Raw genomic sequence first — 16,534 nt, forward strand, 5'->3', positions numbered from 1 at the left:
ATAAGATTTTATAACTAGGCAGAACAAAATACTCTTCTTCCCACCTTTTTGAACCAAACCTGCAGAAGTGGGAGCTTAATTTGGCTTCAGGCAGTGCTTTATGAATAGATAAGAGATCATTTTGAGTATTTTATTACGCATATTATGTTTTTCAGAATTCTGGACAGTTGTTGCTGACGGTTTCCAGCTACAACATTTTGTTTGGCATCTTAAACCCAAACTGACCTGTTGGCATTTAAACGGCATGTTTGGGTTTTGTTTGTTGTACTCCGCAACATGAAATATACATTGAGTATGCTGGCGGAGCCCGTGTCATTTCTATGAATTTTTAAGCCAACCTTCGGTGGCGAGCGAGGTAGTTACGCTGCTTTCTTTTTCTGCCTCTGTCTGGCTTTGTCTCTTACGCTCACTTCTTCTTCTTCTTCTTCTTCCCAAGGGATAAAGACCCTCCCAGTGTGCGGCTCACTGAAGCTTGTGTGGAGTAATTAGAATTAAAGTATTAGAGCTTTTTAAAAAAAGGAGGATTTGAGTCTGATTATGATGAAGGAAAACTATAATCCAAACACCCCTCATGGGTTTCATAAATTTTCTGTGCAACACATTCCTTCAAATACACCAAGCTAAACAGCCAAACATGTTTTTTGCTATTGAGTGTGTGTGTGTGTGTGTGTAACTGTAAGTTTGTGTTGGTGTGAACGTACATGTACAGTGCATCGTTGTGTGTGTGTGTGTGCATGTGTGTGAGCGGCCGCGAGTGAATGGGCCTCATCCATCTGCCATTCTCTTTGCGGTGAAGCTGACTTTTCCTCTCGATTAAAAATGAATGTCCCCTCTTCTGCTCTCTGTCACTTTTCTTCTCCTCTGCTCCCTCTTTTCTCACTATTATCCCTCCTATACCCTCTCTATTTTCTTCCAGCCACCTCTATATATCACCCCTCTCTCTCACACACACACACACAGACCCCCAAAGCACCCCCCGCCCACCCCACCCTCGGCTCTCTCCTCCCATCTCATTCACTGCGACCCCCCTCTCTTTCAGAACATATTTCATCAAAGGCCTGCACACAGGTAACACTCACCCTGATCTAATTAACTGCTGCTAAGCGCAGACGACTTGAAAGAACACACTGTTTCAAACACACATGCGCGCTCACACGCAGACACCCACAGCTTGTGTTGCCCTAACAGCTGCATTGGACAAGAGAATCAAAAGACAGGAAGCTTCCAGAGGGCTCATGTATTATTCCGAAACTGAGGAGAGTTATAAAGATCTAATGATTTCAGGCTACGGCACAAGCGAGGAGATGGGACTTTATATTGGCTTTGTGTGGCTATGTGTGCTCATTGGAGTGTGTATACCACCCCCTTACTCAGTCTCTGTCCTGTTAGCAGCTGTATTAACCTGGGGTCTCTCTGCTCTCCCGATCAGTGTAACCCCATTAACTCCCATTAAGTCTCATTACCATCCTTGTGAGAATCGTTACTGCTTGCTTTACCTCATTTCCTAAACACCACAGTATGCATTCTGTGGTTTTATGTTTGCTCAGTGCAACATCATTTTTGTCAGTAATTTTAAGTCTTAATACATTTCATTGGTGGTGGGACCAGGTGTGAATGGGGGTTTGCCAGTCAACGGTTGACAGTAATTGAGCAATCTACTGCCTCCGTATGACAAAAAGGCAGCCCACACTGCCAGGGAAACAGTTTTTTTTTTTTTGCCCTGAAGGGCTACGTGGAAAAGCTACCACAGAGGGGGCACTGGAGTGACAGCTTGACACAGAGTCAACTATAATTATACATGACTGTCAGAGTGAAATATTCAACAGTGTGTGGTCAGGGGAATGAATTATATATTCACTACCGTGAGGACTTTTGTTCCAGAGTGGGATTTGATGTTGTACGCGCTAAGAAGAAATGGGATGAAATGGAGAGGAAAAACGGAGAAAAATGAGTGAGTGGTGTGATTAAGGACAAGAATGGAGGGTGCATTGGGTTAGACATGAACTAAGTGAAGTTTTACTCCATGGTTCACTGAGGTCTTCAATACCCCAGGTGCATGAAAGATGTATGCCGGGCACTGCTGACGTAGCCTTCCTAAGTTTTCTTTGTTTGTTTTGTTTTTCCATATTTTATTCACAAATTCTTATTTTTATTTAAAAGTTTTTGTCTTTCGGGTCATTTGGAGTCACTGAAGTGTGATTCATGCACATCCTTTGCAGAAAAGTGCTGAACGGTCTATAATGCTTCCAGTTTATTTAGTTTCAGTTCTTTTTTTCTGTATATACACCGATCAGCCACAACATTATGACCTCGACCATCTTGTGACGATACAAGGTCCTGCTGGGAAACCTTTGGACCTGGCGTTAATATGAACGTTACATGTAGCACCCACCTAGCATAGACCAGGCACCCCCATCCCATAGCAATGACACTCCTTGATGGCAGCAGCCATCCCCAGCAGGATGCAGCCTGACACAGGCATACACACAAAAACATTTTAGGAACAACTCAAAAAAACATGAAAAACAGCACAAGGTGTTGACCTGGCCTCCAACCACACTGATCAAGTATCTGTGGGATGCACTGGAACAAGCCTGATCCACAGAGGCCCCTCCTCTCAACCCTCAGGATCCAAGGGCCGCCACTGTGCCTCCAAAACAGTCACAACTGAAAGAGGTTGAAGGGATAGGATGAGAAAATATCCTCAGACTCGGTGGAACCCAAGGATCGAGACTCAGGGCATGGGGCGTGTCTAAGGAAGCTTTAGCTCCTTGTCCATCTGGTTCCTGCAATCAAAGATGGAAGAGGAAGCAAAAAAAAAACAGAAGTGGAATGGGTTGGGTGGAGGCTGGGTGTAATGCAAACTGAAATTTTCTTGGCAAGCACAGGAAATAGAATTAAATGAAGTGTGGTCTTGTTTGTGAACATCAGTTATAATAACTTCATAAATGGAGCCAAACCTACAAACTAATTCAGGCAGAATTTGGGCAGTTTGAACTGCTCTGCTACAGTCTCAGGACTACGCCTCTCGTCTGCCACTGCTGCTGCTTTTATGGCTCAGTTTGCAACTGGTGCTGCCACAGTTACTGCTGCTATATTTCACCATCGTCTGTTTCCTGACCCCCACACACACACACAGTAGGTCTCACATGATGGATATTCTTCTTGTGGGCTCGCAAGTGTCTAATAATCTACCAGTCATAGCCGACACAGAAAATCCCACTTAATACAGATAATGAGATGTCTGATATTTAGTAAGATCTTACCACTACAAACGGCCATTGGCGGCTTGATCAGATTTAATTGCGACTAACTTAAAAAAAACCAACAACTGTCAAAGGATACTGAAATCTCACATAACTTGAACTCATAAAATGCTGACACAGTTAATATATATTTTAAGGTCCTTTAAATTTATGTTGCGGGGGAGGGAAGAGGTCAGAATCTTGGCTCAGAAAAAACGACATGCAGCAAAAACAGTGATAAAGTAAACTTTCATTTAAAGATGAGTCACTTTTACGTTTTATATACACACTGCATAAATAAGCAAAGACAAATGTTAACACATTATTTTACTGTGAGGTAAATGTTTTGTTTAAACACTGCCCACTGCGCTGTTTTCAAGTTCTCTGACGGATCAGGCCTTTTTAAAGGTTAAACCATGGTGGTGTTATCACCTACAATATACACCAATCAGGCATAACATTATGACCACCTGCATAATATTGTGTAGGTCTCCCTTGTGCCTCCAAAACAGTTGTGACTCATCAGAAAATGGACATGGGTCTTCTGAGGGTGTCCTGTGGTGTCTGGCAACAGAATGTTGTTAGTGGGGGCCTTTGGGTCCTATGGGTTTAGGGGAGGGGCCTCTGTGGATCATGCCTCAGATACTTGATCAGTTTGGGATCTAGTGAATTTAGAGGCCAGGTCAACACCTTGTGCTGTTCTTTGTTTTTTTGGGTTGACTCATTTGATTCTATTTCCTGTGCATGCAAGAAAGTTTATTTCAGTTTGCAATACATCCAGCCTCCACCCATACCCTTTCTACTTCATTTATTTTTGCTTCCTCTTCTATCTTTGAATGCAGGAACCAGGTGCACAAGGAGCTAAAGCTTCCTTAGACATGCCCCACGCCCTGAGTCTCAATCCTTGGGTTCCACAGAGTCTGAAGACCCTTTCTCATCCTATCCCTTTAACCTCTTTCATCCACCCACTGATTATCCCTTGGGTTGTGTCATTTAGTAAACTTGCTTGTATCAACAGAGGCATGATCTTTGTTAGTGCAATGCCATTTCGGATTTTCTCTTTGTGTAACCTAAAATTTCTAAAATTGTGTAGGTCTCCCTTGTGCCTCCAAAACAGTTGTGACTCATCAGAGGATGGACATGGGCCTTCTGAGGGTGTCCTGTGGTGTCCGAAACAATGTTGTTAGTGGGGGGCCTTTGGGTCCTATGAGTTGAGGGGAGGGGCCTCTGTGGCTCATCCCACAGATTCTTGATCAGTTTGGGATCTAGCAAATTTGGAGGTTTTTTGAGTTGTTCCTAAACCATTTTTGTGTGTGTGTCTGTGAACATGAATGTCAGGTTTAGAAGTTTCCCAGCAGAACACTGCATTGTCACAAGACGGTCAATGTTATTTACTTCTCCTGTCAGTGGTTTTAAAGTTGTGGCTGATCGATGTATATTTGCTAACAACAATGTACGCACCAACACAGTACTGAGGTGAGGTTGCATATGTAAAACTGCTTCTACCTGTGAGTGGGCCTTTAAGGCTGTGACACCTCCACACGATTTTACTTCTTCTTTATGGGGACAAAATGTCAACTGTCCACATTAAGTGAATGTAATATCCAGAGTCTCAACCCTTCAGGGGCCTCCTAATACTGCATACATCCGTGTGAGCAGGACTATTGGTCACTTTTTCAGTCAGGTTTTATAACCACTGTGATTAGGACCCCGTATAAAGCTGAGACCATTTCCCGATGGTGTTCTGCATTGTGAGAGATAGAAAGAGGGATGGGAAGATATGTGTGCGGGAGAGAGAGGGTGTGTGTGTGTGTGGGGGTTGGTGAAGTGTGCTACAAGGAAAGATTGGATCTGACCCATTAACTTTACAGGCCACTCATTGGGTACCAGAGCAGTGGGGTCAGTGGACAGATTTCACTGTAAATCTCTACAACGATCACAATGATAGACCAGAGGGTTGAGGGAGAGGAAGAGAGAGAGTGTGGAGGAGAGTGGGAGAGAGAGAAAGAAGAAAGGCTTGCAACACAGTTCCTGACTCCATCCAAAATCCAAGATAAGTTTCACTGTGTATATAAACCGCTGCCAACCAGCCAGCAGGACATTATTTTCTTCTGTTACTCATGTAAATGCTTTACTAAAAAGGGTCGTGGACATATTGTTTCAGTTCAGTTCAATTTTATTTATGTCACCACAAATCATATTAGAAGTATCTCGGGGAACTTTACACTTGGTGACAACGAAGCCATTTTCTTAGCAAATGATAATAGTATTCCTAGGCTGTTTTTCAGCCCGACCCCTCTCATATTTCTGCCTCAAGAAAAGCTGTTTTTAGATGTGGCCTTTCTGGCTGTGTTGGATCATGGCCTGCAACCCAAAACATAACCTCAAAAAGATGGCTAAAGGCGCTCACATGAGGACACTCGGGGCCTGAAGGGAAACACAAACAGCAGATGTGTCGTTCAGGGGAGGTGAAGCGAGAAGAGGGAAAAGTCACTGTAGAAAACATCGGCCTCAGACCAGGACATTTCTGGCTCTGCCTTTTTTTTTTTCTTTTCACCCTGCAGCACAGCAACTCCTTGGCTTGGTCACACCTCAGATCAAACTGCCTCTACCCACCAAACCCCTGCAGTACTGAAGAAACCATTATCTAGAACTACTTCTAACACAGCTGCCTCCTCTCTGTACAGTCTTCCTTTCTTTTAGACATCAGATCTCACTCTGCAACAAATCTTTCTTCTGCTGTAGATCATTAATAATTTATCCTCCCTGACCATGCTCTCCACTGAATAACTGCTACAGTTATTTATGAATCTGATAATCCATTACCTGGGGACCATCTGCTCTGATAACCTCATCTCTGTAGAAAATCGCTTCTTCCTTCGTTCTCCTTTAAGTTGCGCCGTGGTCGCAGGCCTACATTTTTCAGAGCTGTTTTAAAGAAAACTCTCCACAAACACTGTGCAATGCATTCAGACCTTAAGAAGTGCAACGGAAAATCAATTGCTTTGATTATATAGTACAATGATATACAAAGCAGGATGTTTCTGTATCTGAGAGGCTCATTTCATGCACCAGAATTCATTAGCATAGACTTGTGGCTCTAATGCACCCTGCATTTTGCTTAGGCAATCAGATATTGTGCAGTGTAAAGCCAATCATGGTAATGGCTGTAGCCTGGGAATACTGGATGGCCCAATCATCACCCTTTCCTGAAAGTGCCTTTGCTTTTTTCCAGAGTTGACATTTGATATGTGATTGCTGCTTCCACACAGTTTTGTTTTGATTATCAGAAAGCCACCCACGCCGTTTTAGGCTAGATTGTTTGGTGCGTGGCTTGCGAGCGCTTGACTGCACCTCCTGTATTTGACCGAGGTCTGGGTGCTGTTCTGTTGTGCTTGGGCTTTTACTAGTTGATCCTCAAGCTTGGCTGCAGAGGACAAGGAACTCTGGGTTATAACTAAAAAAACAACACTCCACATAAATAACCCCTGACCTGCTAAGTTTACAGTCAACTTTAACACTTCTCCCGTTACACGCTTTTTTTGCTTTTGTTGTTATGTACTGATGCAAAAAGTCCAGACTTATATTTTTCTCATAAATTCTGCCCCCTCCTCGCGAGCACCAAGCTTCTTCGGACTTTAAGATCTTCTGGGAGGAAGAGTAAGTGAGTAAATGTTTACCAAGCAGGAGATTAATTGCAGTTAAGGTCTCGGGCTAATTACGGCCCAAGAAACCAGATCACCGACAAATTTCATTACATTATTTTATCTCTCTCTCCCCCTCTCCCAGTGTGAACGCGTGTGCACCAGTCACACGTAGACACGCATGCTCACGCGAACACACAGCAGCCACTTAGTGAAGCAGCAGAGCAGAGGGAGTAATTATAGTTTAGGACAGGTCACTGGGCCTGCGGTTCACCTCACCTCTGAGCAGCGGAGCTATTCCAGACCTCTGAGAAAATAAGTAGGGCTGCAGAGGCTAAGAACATTAATTACTCATAGGGGCAACACAAGAGTGCAGATTAGACTGTAATTGGTGGCTTTGCCTGCAAATTCCATGAATCAGTGAGCGTCTCTACCGACCACCATATCAGTGACTGATTATAAGGATTAGGTTCTTTCACTCCAAGTGCTCTGAAAATAACCTCCTCCTGCTAATAACAATGTGTGTTATTTGTTTTGCCCTCCTGTCAAAGTAATTATGCAGCTGGCATAGGGCATGTGAATTTTATGGTCATATAATGGACATTGTGCAGTGGAAGAGGGGAGGGGGTTGGGAGCATTCCAGCATACCGTGTTTGCATGGCGTCACCTAGAAATGATCCCAGCAGTGTATTTATGGAGAACTCTGTTGCTGCTCTACAGTTGTGGTCAGTAAATTGTCAGATAGCCCCATCCTTGGCTGAACTGTGAAAGTTTGACTCTGCATTTAACTTTTGTTTTCAGCTCTTTGGATACTTTCATACTGCTTAAATGCCTTCACCTGGTTTAATTTCAAGACACAAATTTCCTCCATGTCCAAATTAAACTAGACTTTCACGTACTGCACAACGTGGCTTTCCTAATTTGTGAATTTATGAGAGCGATGAGGTAAGAAAAAAAACAAACTGTCTACAAACATATTAGACTGGTGTTTTCCGGTGTTACGTAATCTGCCAGAGATGATCCACCGGTTTCCCAGAAGAAGGGAATTCTTGACACTGTGTACTAGTATTTCCAGGACATAGACAGACACAGAGTTTCACAAAGAAAACATAACTGCGCACAGACACTTGTGCCACACACACACCCCAGCTCCTCCCCCCCCCCCCCACCCCCACACACACGCCTCCCACGTTTTCCCTCGGAGTTTCCCAGTTTAAACAGACTGAACCCGTCCCGAAATGGGAGGGGATAGGCCAATACAAAAAGTAACTGAAGACTGGAAAATCTGTCGGTGCAGAGAGTGATCAGTTAAGAACAGTCACAGAGAGTTAAGCTGCAAACAACTGATCCTCTGACACTTTTTCAACAGGAGCTGCTAATTTGAAGAGCTATTTTTTTTAAGCACCTGTCCCGAATCTGGATGAATTATTCATTCACATTACAATGCAAGCTGTCTAGTGCTGACAAAGGACGTGGCAGAGTATTTAGTTCTTTCTAAACCACAGGAAATATCCTTGCGGTGTGTGTCAGACTGTTGACATGCCGGCTGATGGACTGAGCAGCGTGTCAAAGGAGGTGACTCCAGAGAGTGTGTCGCTGTGTCCTCTGAGCATGGCAGCTGCCCCTGAGCAGAAGCAACTGTGTATCTTCGGAACCGGGGACCTAGGGCGCTCTCTCGGCCAGCGTCTGCTCCAGTGTGGCTACAGGGTGGTGTACGGCAGCCGCAGACCTCACAGCTGTGGCCCCTTGCCTCCGGGGACTCAGGTACACTGCATGATGTTTTCTCAGAATATTTCTAAGCTGTATTTAATGATTGTTGCTGTTGTAATTGACAACGTTTTAGCATGTGCACTGCAAGAGCTTCCATAACACTGACTAACTGTGTTCTTAAAAGCCAAAGTAGGCTATGTTAGTGCTGAGGGGAAAAAAGAAGCACTTCTTATCAAGGTTTGACTAGGTAAACAAGGTCACCGATAAGTTCTGTATGATGCTGAGTTATTTGTGTTCCACATTCAGCAGTGTTTTTTTTTTTTCTTGAACACATTGAACATCGGTGAATGTGATGCCGCATGTGATGTGGCTGCATGACAATGGTTTTTTGTTGGTTTGTTGTGCAGGCGATGAGCCACGGGGCAGCCGCCCAGTCAGCCGCTCTGGTCTTTATTTGCATTCACAGAGAAAACTATGACTTCCTGGAGACACTCGCACCTCAGCTGAAGGGAAAGGTATCTTGCCGCACCATCACAGTCTTGTCTTTGTGTAACACGGCAGTTGGTTAATTTCTATTGAAATGAATTAATCTCATTGATTGGAAGGTGCTGGTGGACGTCAGCAACAACATCAGGAAGAATCTATACCCAGAGGCCAACGCAGAGTATCTGCAAAGGTAAGGCAATGATTAAATAACCTGGGACATAATGGATGATGTGCCTTGAATCCCAAACAACTGGCAGAACATGAAGCAAAAGTTTGTTGTTTGTTGTGCAGACTAATCCCTGGAGCTCATGTTGTGAAGGCTTTTAACACCTTGTCTGCCTGGGCCCTTCAGAATGGACCCTCTGATGCCAGTAGACAGGTAACGAACAAGTCTTTTAATATGTCTGTGATGTTAAAATCTCTTTGTTGGGAATGTTCTCGATACTTGCAGAAATTAGGAAAGAATTATTTGGGAATGCGCTGTGTTGACGTGCTTTAAATTAATTGTCAGATTCTTATTTCACCACAGAACCAGAAGCCACTGACAGTTCTCTGATGTGTTCACACACTGGGCTCTGACTAACAAGTTAAAAATAAGATAAAACAAGATAAGAAAATCCTTTATTTATCCCACAGGGAGAGAAACATTTCCGTCCAAAATTACAATATTACCTAATTTTGAAGTTCCAGTCAAACAAATCCAAGTAAAAGTAGCCAAAACTGAGGACTCAGGCTTATGTCTTTGCTGTGAATGCCATCTCTGATGTATCCTTGAATCAATTAACTCCACAGTCTCTCTTACATCTGAGCTTCCCATCACATGTTTTCTCTCTCTCTTGCTCTGTAGTGCAAAGCTGCAGCATATGTGGGGTTTTCTGTTTCATTTTGATCTGGTTTCCCAGCAGACAGTGAAAACTACACAGGAGAGTTCGTGTGTGTGTGTTACGGGGGTGCATGTTTATCCGTCGGGGTGCAGCTTCACATAGGTGTTGACTTAGTGCTGGTGTTAGTTAGCTAAATGTTTTATATAGGAAGCCTCTGTGCCTCCCTGTGCTTTTATGTTCGTCTCTCTAGAGTCAAAACCATCCTTTCATCATGTTTGTGCAAATGCATGAATATAAAATAATGAAGATGTACGGCGTACCTCCTACAAGGGTCATTTTTAGTGCTTTGAAAACCATGGCTGTTTTAATGCTCCAGGTGTACCTGTGTGGGAACAGTGCTGAGGCAAAGCAGGCAGTTGCAGATACGGCCACCAAACTGGGCTTCACTGTTCTGGATAGAGGGTCTCTGTCTGCAGCCAGAGAGCTGGAGGACTTCCCCCTGCAGCTGTTCCCAGAGTGGAGGGTGCCCTTACTCCTGGCCACTGGCCTCACCGCCTTCTTCTTCCTCTATCTGGTCATCAGAGACGTCGTCTATTCATACGTTGAAAAGGAGAAAGACGTCTCCTTCAGAATCATGGTGTCCCTGGCCAACAAGGTGGAGACCGTTTGCACGGTGTTAACGTATGCTCACTTGCCAAAACATTGGGTAGACAAGGGAAAATGAAGACACTCTAGTATATCAGTCCTGCAGTAATTCCCCGTCTATGGAAAGGTGGTAATTCAGCGGTAATGTCACTGACTAAAATGGGGTTGCCAAAATAATAGAAACATGTGTCAGCACAACGCAGCATACCATAATTTTCATGAAACTGTCATTTAGTGCAGGACTGTTATATTAGAATGCATTCATTTTCACAAGTGTACCTAATATTTAGGCAAGTATGTGTATTAGCACATTTTCCTTTAGTTGTGCTCTATAGATTTTTTTTTTTTTTTTTTTTTACTTGAATCTTGTGCATGTTCTTTTTTAGGTGTTCCCCACTGTGTCCCTCATTATGCTGACTCTGTGTTACCTGCCCGGGGTCATAGCAGCCATCCTCCAGCTCTACAGAGGAACCAAATACAAGTCAGACATCAAAACAGGATACACTGATATAGCGCACAGAGGCGTACGCTTCCCAGCACATTTTAAGTGGTTTGTCGTCCTAATCAAAACGGATGTTTGTTTCAGGCGTTTCCCCGACTGGCTGGATCGCTGGATGCTCTGCAGGAAACAAATGGGATTGGTAGCACTTGCCTTGGCGTCCCTGCATGTGCTGTACACGCTCATCATCCCTATAAGGTGTGCACACCATCACCCCTCTTAGCACAACATGTCTGAAAGTCCTTCATATTATAATCATTATTGTCGATCACCTTGTTTACTGTTTGCCTTCCTCCAACTTTCTCTTTCTATGTCTTTCTCCTTTCTCGTAACAAAACAAAACTTCCATACAAACCCATTCACCTAAGAAAATGCAATAAAATGATAATATGATAATGCATCTCTTCTTCTGTACCTCCCGTTAATTACATAATCCTGCTTGTGCTAATGCTTCTTTTTCTTGTCTTGTCCTCTTGCTTTTCTTGCGCACACACAAACACAAAATAAATGGACAACCGAATGTTTGTGTGGAAGCAGCTGTTAAACAAAAATATTCCTAGAATTAATTTTGCCATCGTTTATGCAAATTTATGCTGCAGGTCCACTGCATTATGGCTCACTGTATTACTTTTAGTTAAATGTATCAAATAACCTGACAACTGTGACATTTATCACTACTCTACACGACTACATTTATATGCATATCTGAATTTCCAAATGACTTTTCTCTAACTGGTTCAACCTTTTTTTTTTTTTGTCCTCAGATATTATGTGAGATTCAGGCTTTCTGAAATGACAATCTCTCAGGTAAGACAAACAGAAAACATTTGAAAGGTTTTGGATAATAGCTGTCTGTTCCCGTAAGTGCATAAATGTTAATAAAGATCCCTCTGCATTGTTTACTGTCACTTTAAGATCAGGGAGAACAAAACGTCAAAGTTTGACACAACCATGGCCTGGCGCACTGACTCCTACTACTCGATGGGTGTTCTGGGATTTGGCCTGTATCTTCTGTTGGGAATATCATCTCTCCCCTCCGTCAGCAACGCTCTCAGCTGGAGAGAGTTCAGCTTCATACAGGTGGATACTGTCATGTGTGTCTGATTCATTTGAATCAGTTTCTGAATCTTGTTTCCACGATGAAAACCCATAAACCGTGCTTGGAGGAGTGAAACAGTGCAGTTTTCCAGAGGCGCTGGCACGATGGTGTCCAAAACAATCTGCGGAACACATTTTCCCTTGTGTAGATTTTAGGATCTGGACTTGTTTCCAAATCACCAAATCATATTGTAATTTTGGCATTTCAAACTGTTTTCCGAAAAAATACTGAATTTCGTTTCCACGAGTGTTTAAAAATCAGATAGATGATTCAGTTTACAATGTGACAATAAATAGACATAGCTGGTGTCCACTGACATCCGCACCAGTTTATGCTGGACGCTGCCAAGCTCGGGTTGGTGTGGATATTCCCAGGGTTTACTGTCCCTTTAAGGAATGTGGATACTGACAGAAAACAATTTGCCCCGATCCTCACATCATATCTATTAGGCAAGATTCAAGCTGGGACTGATGAGGACATTGCTGTGCTTCAGTCCAGACGGGAAATAGTTGTGTGGGCCTGATAGCTTTTTTTCCCCCCCTTTTCACTTTGGAAGTAATCTGTGTTTGTGATATCTCCCTCCTTCCATTACTAACTCCTCCATGATTGTTTTTACTTGCGCAGGCACAAATGTTTACCTTTTCCCCCACTTTGACCAATATAAGATGAAATCAGCTGCACTACGGGGAACAAACTCATTCATAAATGTAACTGGGTCATGTCAAGCTCATTTTCTCATTCCACCCCTCCCCTTTTACTCCAGCCCAAATTAGAGCAGAGCTTTAAATGTTAAGTTATTCATCAAATGTAATTTGGAGGAATACATTATCCTCGGTCACAAGCTTTAGGTTTTGTTCGTGTGCATGGGAAGGACCTGTAAATGTGCAGTAGTTGAACTACCTATATATACAGTGCATCTGTGTACACAAAGTAGATGAGTGTGTTGGAGTGTGGGAAAGTGTGCAGGTCAAAAGCTGTCGCCACTGTTCTTAACTGTGGTCATGGGAAGGCTATTACGTAATATGAAGTAGAATAATGCAGAGCATGCTGCAGACTAATAAGAGCACTTTAAAGCCCACTTCTGATCGGTTCACACATAGATGACGGACTTTGTTATAGATAACTGAATAATGAATGAGCTTAAATGAAATACTAATTGTATTTAAGCATAATCTAATTAAATGGTATTAGCTTGCATTTGGAATTTGATCAATTTGGGGCTTTAGAAGGTTTAGAACCACGAATCTGTCACATTACCAGCTAACAGAGTCTAACGTATGTGCACATGCTCAGTGGGTGCAAAGTGTCTTACCTTGTTTTTCTGTCTTCCTAGTCCAAGCTAGGCTACCTGACGCTGTTCTTCTGCACCTTTCACACCTACCTGTACGGCTGGGACATGTTCCTCTCCCCCTCGTACTACAAGTGGTACACTCCTCCGTCCTACATGTTCTCTCTGGTGCTGCCGTCCGCCGTGCTGGTGCTCAAGCTGCTGCTCCTCCTGCCGTGCGTGGACCGCAGCCTCATCCGCATTCGACAGGGCTGGGAGAGGACTGATCCAGAGGACGGCAGCAAGAAATCCCTGCTGACATAGGACTCTCAATGACACTAATGAAAGCTGTGAAGTGAAATGTGTTAGTCCCATACAGTTGCTCCATATGCTAGAAAGTTTCGATCACCTTTGCCAGATATGCAAATCCTCCTGCACAGCATGGGACTATCACATTTTCAGGTAGAACTGCAAAAGGATTCACAGAAAACAGACACAAGGACATAGTAGTGCCTTATCTTACAAAGGCTTATACCACAAAAGTAGTAGTAGCATACTTCTCTTTATGCGATAAAACTGAAATTGTACCATTTTATAAGCATATGGCATATACATTATATAACATGATAAAAAAGCTGTACTAAGCATCTTGCACTTCACTATTCATCGGCTGTTACAGAATAGTTGACCTTGGCAACTGTTTGACTGACTCTTTTGTTTATATATATATATATGTGTGTTAGATTTATTGATGTTTTTATTTTTTTTCTTATGGATTCAGTTATTTGCTTTTATTTTATACTTCCTTATTAAAATCCCTATTTGCTCATTGCAACCGCAGTGAAACGCTCTTCAAAATAGACTTCAGTAAGACTCTGAACAGCATTGTCTCGCCTCTCCTTCTCTCGCACACATTTCATTTTATACGGAAGCTCAGTCGAACTTAGGGAGGCTATCTCAGTTGAATTGAGTGTGCTCTGTCGAGTCGTCTCAGTCTGATCCCTCTCCAGGGTTCATCCCTCTGGCTGATCTGATTCCGTTCTCCTGGAAACATTTGCACTGAGCACCAGGCTTCTCCCCAGTCTGACTACTGGATCTCATTACATCAGTGTGTGACACTCCTCCATCATGGCCCTCCGCAGAGGGTATATAATATTTGATTGTGACCGTACGGAAAGGTTCTTGATGTGGAGGTTATGGTGCAAGTCATAATGAGAATAAGGGAGGAAACATGCAACTCATATAGCACATATGCAGCATGGTGCCCCATGCATGAATGCATTCAACAGACACACACCTGTAGGAAGTGGGAAAGGAAAGAAATAGATTGAAGAAAAACAGTCTGAAAAATATAACAAACATAATCAATAATCTGAAACACATAAAGGAAAGCATGACTTTATAATTTGTTTTTTTCCGAGCCAAGAAATTGCACTGATGGAAAATCAGCTTTCACAATCGTAATTGTGAAATCTTAAAATATAGAAAAACATGTAAAACAGCAAAATCTTTTCTGCTGAAGTCAAGTTTTGGGTAAGAAATGACTCATCTGGAGGATGGCCTTAAATTGTAATTATGCACCGAGTAATGACACCTTTGACAACAACTTTGCGATCTAAGCCCTACAGACGCCATGTGGTAGAAAAATTCTCCACAAACCTGTGCAATAAGATTTTGTGCTTGTCGACAGAGTCCGATAATTCAGTAGGCCTTTAAGTTAAAGAACATCGTGACATTTAAGTTTGGGCACAGCCGGCTCAATAGAAACCACTATGTTGAAAACAAAATCCCAGAAACAACATTAAGAGTACAGAAATAACTCACTCAAAGTGTCAGAAATGAGCAAGTGTATGGAAAACTTGTGCTCTTATTTCCTGTTACCAGACACAGTTCAAGTTTAGATCAAGACATTTTGTGAAAATGTATTACTATTATTATTATTATTAATTAGATACAACTTTTTACATTGCCCTGGTGTAAGACATTTGACTAATTTAAGAACATGGAACAAATTAGCCTTTTCTGTATAATAACAGACTGTATAATGACAACTGGACAACACGCTCTTGTCATTACCTTGTCATTTTTCACAGAAATGACCAGAAGAGTAATTATGGACAGAGATGTTATTGTGATTAACATTTAATAACACCATTATTTATGATTTTACTACAGCTAAAGAAGGCTTTTTTATAGATTAGGCATACTCTATGTTTGGTTAAGCGCTGCTGAACACATAAACTTGCAAAACAAAAATGGAGCAGATAAAACCAGAATCCAAGCTGAAATCTATGAGATATTAAAAATGGGTTTTTGTTAACAATACTATTTCTCTTTGTATGGGATGTGTGTTCACAGCAGTGAGCTTCTTCAAAGCTTCAGAGTTTTTTTTCTTCTTCATAAATCATGAAGGACAGGTCTGCCACATGGGAAGCAGTGCTTCCATGTATGCCATTCAGATTTCAAGAAACTGCAGTTCATCTTCTTTTCTGTATTTGCCTCTACCATAACAAAAATATGTTCCCAAAACTGTTTTCTATATTTCATCTTCATCTATTCTATAATTTACAAAGTATTTGATATCAAATTTCTCATTCTTGAATAAGTCAGGTAGAACGTTTACCTCCTTACAACAAACCAGCACAGCTAATAAACCATCGTACTCCTCAGTGTCTCATGCAACACGTGTGATATTGTATTTACTTTTCATTAGACCTCACCAGAGGCCACAGAACATGGCCACTGCTGCCACGACTTCCTTATCATCAGCACCATTTTTGTCCGCGAAAGAGAGCTCGCGCTGAAGTGTTCTAAATGGGGCTCATCTGCGGTTTGACCGGCAATCTTTCATGAGGAAATACATCATATATCTGGCTCAAACACCAGAGGACCCACTGTAATTATCTAAAGCCAGACTTTACTTGTCATTTAGATTTACATCAAAATGAAATTTCGTGCAATGGCTCAGAGCACAGCAGGAATACTGACAGAAACAATATATGCAAAAATTGAATAAATATATATATAAAAACTTAAAAATTTAAGATAAATATATTGCACAGTTTAATTACATGGTAATATTTCATGGCAATACGGCACAGAGGTCCTTAGTAGC

The 16,534-nt window shown here is 42.3% G+C and overlaps 1 protein-coding gene across 2 annotated transcripts; it reads left to right on the plus strand.

Moving 5' to 3' along the window:
• The first annotated feature begins 8,190 nt into the window (after window positions 1-8,190).
• On the plus strand, window positions 8,191-14,299 carry steap4 (STEAP family member 4). 2 transcript variants are annotated; one of them, XM_084556353.1, is made up of 10 exons: window positions 8,191-8,653; window positions 9,007-9,114; window positions 9,205-9,275; window positions 9,377-9,464; window positions 10,286-10,564; window positions 10,941-11,035; window positions 11,141-11,251; window positions 11,818-11,860; window positions 11,969-12,133; window positions 13,486-14,299. In XM_084556353.1, the coding sequence occupies exons 1-10, from the start codon at window positions 8,429-8,431 to the stop codon at window positions 13,741-13,743; spliced, it is 1,443 nt and encodes a 480-aa protein (XP_084412479.1). In that variant the 5' UTR covers window positions 8,191-8,428; the 3' UTR covers window positions 13,744-14,299. The 2 variants fall into 2 exon arrangements, with proteins under 2 accessions (XP_084412479.1, XP_084412478.1); XM_084556352.1 differs by having other exon boundaries at window positions 10,941-11,251.
• The last annotated feature ends 2,235 nt before the right edge of the window (window positions 14,300-16,534 follow it).

This window comes from Chelon labrosus (assembly GCF_963514085.1).
Source record: "Chelon labrosus genome assembly, chromosome: 12".
Classification (NCBI taxonomy): domain Eukaryota; kingdom Metazoa; phylum Chordata; class Actinopteri; order Mugiliformes; family Mugilidae; genus Chelon; species Chelon labrosus.